Source organism: Charadrius vociferus, unplaced genomic scaffold (genome assembly GCF_000708025.1).
Source record: "Charadrius vociferus isolate BGI_N301 unplaced genomic scaffold, ASM70802v2 scaffold838, whole genome shotgun sequence".
Taxonomy (NCBI): Eukaryota; Metazoa; Chordata; class Aves; order Charadriiformes; family Charadriidae; genus Charadrius; species Charadrius vociferus.
The window spans coordinates 183,067-191,509 of record NW_009649487.1 but is presented as its reverse complement, the minus strand read 5'-3'; the positions used below and the strand labels follow the sequence as shown (position 1 = coordinate 191,509).

Genomic DNA, 8,443 nt, shown 5'->3' with positions numbered 1-8,443 from the left:
GAGGTGCCGGGCGATGGGTGAGCGCCGACGCCGAGTCTCCCCAGCACCCCCGGGGCCGGTGCTTCCACGGGCTTCCTGTCCCCAGGGGCTGAGGGCTTTCTTCTCGCCCGGGTGGTGGGGAGCCGGTATCCCTGGGGGCTGAGGGCTTTCCCCTCGGGGTTGAGTGGGGCCAGTGCTGTGCAGGGATGAGGGCTTCCCCCTTGTACCCCAGGGGAATAAGGTGGCTCCACTCTGTGGTTGTGCAGGGCCTGTGTCCACTGGGGCTGAGGGCTCTGCTGGTCACAGGCCTGTTTCTCAGGGAGGCTGAGGGCTCCACTGCCTGCTGAGTGGTAGGAAGCTCCATGAGTATTGGGAGAAAGGGGAATTAGATGTGTCTGCTGAGAAATTGCTTGGTAGATCACTAGGTTGTCCTTTATTGCCTTATGTCATTTTTGGAAGCTCCATCCCTGGAGGTGTTTAAGGCCAGGCTGGATGGGGCTTTGAGCAGCCTGGTCTAGTGGGGGTGTCCCTGTTAGAACCCCCTGGGGGGGTTCCCTATGGCAGGGAAGTTGGAACAAGATGATCTTCAAGGTCCCTTCCAACCTAAACCATTCTATGATTTGTCTCAGTGTCAGTTTAAGACAGTTTGGCCCAGTGATATTGTCACCCTTGACTTACACCGGTGGAGCTGATAACATGTTTAATCAAAACCTTACGTTCTTTCCAGCATTTCTTCAAATTTCAACAGCCATTCAAAGCACAGGGAATATGCGCTAATTCACATTCATATCCTTGTTGAACTTAATAGGTAGAAAGAATAGAGCTCTTTTCCTTTCCTGTTAACACTGTATTCTTTCTGATGTTATGCCAGTTGTTGGTTTAATGGTGTATCTGTTAGCTGCCTTTCAGGCACACTAACTTGCAGTTTCTCTTTTGGTAGCAATTGTTTGTTTCGGGCCCTGGGTGACCAGCTTGAGGGGCACTCGCGGAACCACCTCAGACATCGCCAGGAAACGGTGGATTACATGATCAAGCAGCGAGAGGATTTTGAGCCTTTTGTGGAGGATGATGTGCCCTTTGAGAAACACGGTATGGTCTCTGTAGGACACTAACAGAAGGGTTATGGTGTAATGTGATTATGTCTCATTTGAGCACCTTCTTCCTAAACAGCTCCTCATCCCAGAACTGTGTTAGGGCTCCTCTCTAGTTTTTAGAAACAGTGAGTTTACATTTCTCTCTGTTTCTGTAGAAAGATAAGCTATTAAACTTGTATTAAATTTGTCTTGGAAATGGTTTAAATTTAGGACAAGCTTGGGAAGACAGGCAAAAAAAGGCAAGAAGCAAAAATTTGGTGTTTTCAAAAGGAACTTGCTAAAATTGCCTTGCTCTCCTTGAACACTGCTGGGTGTTGAGTGGGTTTCTTTTTCTCCTTGACACTTGATATTTCGTCATGGTAACCCAGGGGAAGATCCAAAGCAGAGACCAATACAGCCTTTGTTCTAACAGCTTTGAGGATGTGCCAGGTACCACGCAGGTGATGCATGAAAGTGGTTTGGTCATTTAGTACATGGCACTGTTCCTTCCAAGCTAACACAGATCTGACAGCCTTGCATAATCTAAGGGTGTACTGCATTTTTTGGAAAGTTCTGTGGTCATTTAAGACGCATTAACTTCTGTTGCTGCCAAATTCTTGCCTCAACAGTCACTGTTTCACAGCTGGGATTTCCTTTCCAGGGTTTCTTGGGCTTGTGTTGAAATTTTGTTACTCGCTATCCCTCCAGTGCTTTTGGAAGTGTCAGAAACTAGGTTTCCAACTCTTCTGAATGTTTTTTCCTTTAGTTACCAATTTGGCAAAGCCTGGTACCTTTGCTGGCAACGATGCTATTGTGGCCTTTGCAAGGAACAATCAAATGAATGTGGTTATTCATCAGCTTAATGCTCCACTGTGGCAGGTGAGAAACAAAAGTTCTATATTTTGGCCTAATTTTTAGCTGATGAATACAAGTAGTGTTGAAACTTCCTGATCCATTAAAAGAGACCTGTCGGTAGCCGTAGTTAGCTGGACATGGTGTAAAGCTGTGCTTGCTTTTTCAGCCTTGAAGGAAAACTCTCCAGATTTCAGCTAGGAGGAGAAGGAATGAGAGAAAACAATGAATGCATGAAAGATATGTGGAGGCAGAGCAGCCTGTTTTAGTTTGGTTTTAAGCTACTAGCTTCATCGATGCATTTCTCTCTCCTGAAGATCAGACTACATATGAGGTGACTTTTCTGATAGGAATTTAAGCCAGGCTTAAGGAAACCTGTACGATAAGCTTCAGGAATATGGAAGTGAAAGTACAGCAGGACAGTCCCTGCAATGTGTTGGAATGAAGCTCCAGCAATTCTGCATGGGATTTGGAATGAGAAGGTTTCTCATAGTTGAAGAAATGAGGTTCTGGACTGGGCAGAAGAGCGAAGAAGTTTTAAAACCTTAAAGCGATGTTAAATTAGCTTCTGGAAAGGACTGTGTATGGTTTCCTCTGACAGCGGGTTACTGGAACAAGTAATCCATCAGGTCCTGCCTGCTCTCTTTTTTGTTGTTTTTCTGTGGCAGGTCCAGACTGGAATGGGTCTGCACTTGATCTCTGCTGTGGTCACACTGAGTGTTTTGGTTTGAGAAACACATAACAATTTATTGTCTTTTAGACAATCATTCTACTGCCCCTTGACCCCTCCCCACCCAGGAAAGGAAATCGGGGGGGAAAAACAAGAAAACCCGGGAGCTGAAGTATAAACAGATTTAATAGAGTAAGATTAGATAATTAACATTAACAGCATTAAGGAACCAATATTGATCCTGATACCAAGGCAGAATATGCAAAGATTATACTCAGCCAATTCTATCAGTAGGAAGCCGTGCACTCCCAGGAGGACACAGCAAATGTCAGACACCGCGAGCGCTATGGCTTCAGGAGGAAGGGAAGGCCTCAGGAGTCCAGCACCAGGGCACAAAGTTCTCAGGATCACAGCCATCAAGGGAGAGAGCGAACTTTGCAGCAAACTTTCTAATTTATAGTGAACGTGACGTTCATGGTATGAAATAATCCTGTTGGCCAGCTTGGGTCAAGTGCCTGGGTCTTGCTCCTCCTCATCCCTGCACCTGGAAAGCTCAAAACCACTGAGGCCTAAAAACCCACACACTATAGGTGGCTACAAAGTAAATATTTTCACAAATTCAGACACTGGAGTCTTCTAAAAGTGCGGTCTTTCTAAGTATTAGAAGAGAATTTAGTCCTGTGTTGCTCAAACCGGGACACTGAGCAAGTGAGAACCTGTGTTTTAGTCAGGATTGTTTCTGGCCCCAATTACAGACAGAACCAATGAAATATATAGATTAAACAGGGCAATAAAGATAAAAGACCAGATGAAAGCTGTCAGTGGTGTCTTAAGTACATTTGAAACGGTGTCAGGTGGGGTCCTGAGTACAGACAAGTTTCAAATGTTATTTATATGGCGTCTGTGGGCAGTAAGATGGCTAACCTTCATATTTAAAAAAAAAAAAAGTGTACCTCATGTATCTGACAATTATACAAATGAGTGGGAATACTCAACTGCTCGACCTGCGAGAGCATGCAGAGGTAGTGACCCTGCAGGAGAGTGCATGGGGGTGCTGTTTATGTTCTGTTACTGTTTTGAACCGGATACTCACCTCAGTGTGCTTAACTCTTATTGATATTTTGTATATCCTCTTTTCCCCTATTCATTGACCCTTCCAGGGCTGTAAATACAGAGTTTGTGATGAGGTTGTGTTTTGCCTGAGTGTAGGCTTGTTAGTGAAAGGTTGTCTCGGGCTCTTGAGAAGGGTGTAAGTAAAGAGAGCTGTTAATAGTTGTAACGTAAGGAGTCTCCGACCCACACAGAGGATACACCAGGGCGTCAAATAATGTGGGGATCACAACACGGTGACAATGTTAGCAAGTTGCTAGACTTGACTAACCCTTGACACCCATCTTCTTAATTTTCTATACGTCTACATACTTCCTCCCCCCGCTTTGTAGCCCCAGCAAAATTTTAGATTCCAGAGAGAGCATCTCCAGAGAGGCAGATCAGCAAGATGCTTAAAGCAGATGGTGTGAATACCTCCTTTGGTCCTAACTCTAAAGCAGATGGTGAGTTATCCTTTAATTTTAAGAGAACCGTTTGTATACACTGCAGCTAAGCTGGCAAAATGTGAGCGGAAGCGTTCAGGACCTCCAGCTGTTTCTCAAGCTCCGGCCTAATTAAAAGCTCATTGGAGGTGGACATCTCTGCTTTAAACATCCTTTACTATTTTTGATAGTGACTGTAAATGTAGAGCTTCAAGTTAGCTCAGATGTGTAAGTCATTTCATTGGTGTTTTGGATACCTGCTTACACTTTTTCAGCGGTTTTGCCTTTTTTTATCTGCAGCTATCTTTTACTTACAGTTCCAGTGTATTGTGGAAAGAGCATGCAAAAAGAGGCTTCACTACTGAGAGCTAAATTGGCTAATTTTCAGAATAATCTTTCAAGAGCTTTGGGATTTGTTAAATACCTATTTAGGCTCTGGCAGAGGAGAAATGTTGAAAATAAATCTTACTGAGCTCCAAGATGTTGAACAACTTAATAGGATAAAAGGCAGGAGTCAAGTATAACCAAGTGTTGAGTTGGAAGTTAAAGGTGAACAAGTGTAAAGTAGATGAATAGAGAATGTCTGTTGTGAAATCTGAAGTCATCAGTGCAACCCAAACTGCAGACGTGGTTGAAAGGTGACTTGGTGTATATTCTGTAAGTTGGGATAAGCTGATTCAAAGACGTAAAAGGATTGGGAAATTCTGGAACCCTAAAGCAAGCACTTCATGTCATTTGCTTACTGACGTCTTCTCCAGGAAAGCTGTGGGATCTTTGAACCCTGACATGACAGGTAAGCAAAGGAGATGTGCAAATGCAGTGTAATTTTCTGCATTCCTTGTAAGAGTTGGAATGCTGTGTAGCTTTTAGCTAATAGTTTGAGACACTGATGATCGGGGCAGGAATTATTCTTGCGTCAGTACAGATAATAGTCAGAGCAGGAATTTTGTACAGAAACTGCTGTACTTGGTGCTGACAAAGCAAAGGAATATTTGGTTGGTAACAGTGCTTCTGAATGGAGTTAATGCATTTTCATGGTTTGACTTTATTTCTTTTAGTCTTTCTTTTAAAAACAAAACATATCCGCTTTGAATGCTAACTGTTAAAACAGCGTCTTGTCCCAGCTGCAGAACAAAACTTACTCTGGTGACTGTTTCCACTGTGGTCATAACTTGAACAGACTCTTTTTCTCATGTTTGGGGGTAAGAAGGTATTGTACGCTGAGTGGGAGCTGTCACTGAAATTGGATCTGGGAAGATAATCGGAAAACTAATAGCTCCTGTGGCAAGTTTAGAAAATAGTTTTGAGCTTTCTGCTGAAATATTTTCATTCAGTGTTTTGTTTATTAGGATGTAACTGGCCCAATGTTGTGTATCTGCTTTTCAAACATTATCCTTGACAGAAGCTCTGTTGTTACTGTAGGCACATCTGGATTATTAGATCAACTCTTCCTGTTTAAAGATGCTTCAAGTAGCTACATACTTTGCTTCCAACCACAGTGTTTATCATTGCTTAAAAAAAATACTACTTTGAAAAATACGATGCTGAATTTGATTCCAAATCCTCATTTGCAATTTATTTGTTTCGCTTAGATTCGGGGCACAGACAAAAACAATGTGAGGGAACTCCACATTGCATATCGTTACGGAGAGCACTACGACAGTGTGAGGAGAATCAATGACGATTCTGAAGCTCCAGCGTATCTTCAGATGGAGGTTGGTTATGACAGAATAACCTGAGTCAGCTGTGAGTGATAAATAAAACAGATGAATGTTACCGGTTGATTTCCTTTCTCATTTGCATTGAGATTGAGAAGAGTTTGCTCCCTGTGTCGTGCTGGGGATAGAGAAGCCCTTAAGGTCATTGTAACTAGTGCTGCCTGCTCTCTTGAGACAGGCTGTGAAGCACTTGAATTACTGGGCTGAAAATCAATCCTGGATCTGATGCTGTGGTGTGGGCTGTCGATGTCTTGAGGCAGCCCCATCTAAATTATGCACTCCTGCACCTCAAATGCAAAAACAAAGGGAAGGGAGGAAAGAGATGGAAAAGCAACCACCAGATACAGTAGTCCTCTTCATATCTCACTCTTTTGTGTTAAGGAGTAAGCTGTGCTGTCCTTGAAGTTCTCTACACACAACTATGTGTGACAATATGTGGCATTGTAAAAAAATTATTACCTCCCTTCAAAAGCCAGTGATTGTCTATTGGTTTGCATGATCTTGTGGTATGTGGGAGTTTGCTCAGTAGTGTACGAGTCGTGGGAAACAGTGTCAATGATGATGCAAGTGACACCATTTCCAAGATGCTTTGACACAGGATATTTCTAAGAAAAGTGTGCCATAATAATTAAATTTATTATCATGTCAGATAGGGTTTTTTTACTGTGTATGATGAAATCGCTGCATGTGCTTGTGTGATGTGCTGGGCTTTGCTTTTCTTGCAGATGCTTTGCAAAAACGATTTGAATAAGGAGGAGGAAGTGAAGCCACAGAAGGGTGACTCTGAAGATGAGGTTGAAGTGGAAATGGAAGATGCTATACAAAAAGTGTGTAATGCAACTGGATGTTCAGTAAGTACTGAGTAGCTTTTTTATGTTTAATGCTCAAACTTTCTTGATACATGAAAGTAGCCTTGAGAAAAACCCTAAAAAGTATTCATCTTGGACAATTTCAGTACCACAGCCACAAATCAGGATGGTTTTCATCCTAGGTTTAACCCTTAAATGCAGATGAAATACGTACTCGGTGTGGATGCCTAGTAATTTTGGAAGGTTTGTCTTGCAGTCTCTCAGAAAATATACTTTGAAACAAATTCTGTAAAATTTGAAATCCTTTGAGGGTGTCTGTAGTTGAACTTTCCAAATGACTAGCTATTCTGTGAATCTTAGCTGTTGTCACTGGATAGCCCGTGTGGTTCTTACAGATTGCTGCTTGCGCTCTGCAAATGTGTAGAACAGAAAGAGCCAAGAGTGAAACAGTTACGCTGCAACAGCATATTCCTTTTTCCTGATATCTTCAGGGTGTTAAGATTTTTCTCCCTCACCTTTCTCAGAAATGGAATACAGGCTAGTTGAAAGGCCATAAAAGCAGACAGCAGCCCCCGCTTAGCGGTGCAGATGGTTTTTAAATGAGTGTATGTCAGTGATTTGAACTCCTTTCAGTGTTATTTTTCTCCTTTTGTCGACAGGACATTGATTTAGTAAGCCGGATTCTGGAAGTGGAAGACTACAATGTAGAATCTGCAATATTTGCAATCTTTCAAATGAATGAAGTGCAAAGAATCAGTAAGTACCTGGAGTTTGTCACCTGGTGCTTCCGAAGAATGTGTTCTGATGTTAGTGTTCACTGTAGACAGCAGTTCAACAGGGACAGTGGCGGTTGCAGCTTGCTGTTGGCTCTGCTGCCACCTCAGCCTTTCTGTGCTCAGGAGGGTTATTAGTGAGGGCAGATTCAATCCAGCTTCCAAAAAAAACATGCTTCCAGATATTCTGGAAGAAGGAATTGGCTGACGCTGAGCCAGCTGCTGGGTAGAGTGTGCCTGAGAAAAACCTCTATTGTTGGTAGGTGCTGAGGAGCAGTGTGATCCCCAGAGAAAAGATCAGAAATCGTGTAGCAGAACTCTGCAGAAAGAAAATGGAACTGGTTCAAGAATCTGTGGAAATCAGAGCTTGCATCAAGATGAAAAAGAAAACAACAAAGGCCAAGCTAGATCCAATGAAGAGAATCGAGCTAGCAGAAACGCAAAGGTATGTGAAGGGTGGTTTGGTAGTGATTTACATGTCCTTTAATGGTTAGGGGAAAGCTTAGGATTGTTTCATCAGCAACTGCCTTCTCCTTTGAATTAAGAAGAGCTCCTGCTTACTGGATTGTGTTGTTGCTACAGCTGTGACTTCTCTGATACAAACACTTATTAGTGACATGTGGCACTCTTCCCAAAATGACACAAAATAAAGTCCTGATAAGTCATTTGGAATAAACATTCTCTGGCATCTGCTTTGATATCTGCTTGTCTCCTTTCCAGTGTATTATTTTTCCCCAACTGAGCAGAAAATATGCGTGTTTCAACTTTGTGTTTTCATCCTTCCCTTTCAGGTATGTAAAAAACAAAAGAAGGAACAGCAGCGGCTAGAGAAGAAGAAGCGGCAGGAAGAAAGGCACCGACAAAAGGTCTTGGCCAACAAGGATAACTGTGCGGATAGCAGCAGGAGAGACACGGACTCAACCAACCACGTCACCTTGGTGAAGGCCATGGCAGCTCTAAACATATGACTGAATGTGTTCTGAGTGCTCTGGTGAGAAAAGCAAATAAAATTGATGAAGACAAAATTCCCCTTAAGC

The 8,443-nt window shown here is 42.8% G+C and overlaps 1 protein-coding gene across 1 annotated transcript; it reads left to right on the top strand.

The window, feature by feature from the left end:
* The first annotated feature begins 6 nt into the window (after window positions 1-6).
* On the top strand, window positions 7-8,443 carry OTUD3 (OTU deubiquitinase 3). The gene is made up of 8 exons (XM_009889965.1): window positions 7-17; window positions 920-1,068; window positions 1,819-1,931; window positions 5,699-5,821; window positions 6,550-6,675; window positions 7,293-7,389; window positions 7,670-7,851; window positions 8,198-8,443. The coding sequence occupies exons 2-8, from the start codon at window positions 1,005-1,007 to the stop codon at window positions 8,372-8,374; spliced, it is 882 nt and encodes a 293-aa protein (XP_009888267.1). The 5' UTR covers window positions 7-17; window positions 920-1,004; the 3' UTR covers window positions 8,375-8,443.

What these genes read in the sequence shown, in the direction of transcription:
- OTUD3 (XM_009889965.1), top strand. Translation starts at nt 1,005, where the DNA reads ATGATCAAGCAGCGAGAGGATTTTGAGCCTTTTGTGGAGGATGATGTG. An exon ending in TTAATGCTCCACTGTGGCAG is followed by an intron (nt 1,932 to 5,698) that starts GTGAGAAACAAA and finishes TGTTTCGCTTAG; the next exon opens with ATTCGGGGCACAGACAAAAA. An exon ending in GAGCTAGCAGAAACGCAAAG is followed by an intron (nt 7,852 to 8,197) that starts GTATGTGAAGGG and finishes CTTCCCTTTCAG; the next exon opens with GTATGTAAAAAACAAAAGAA.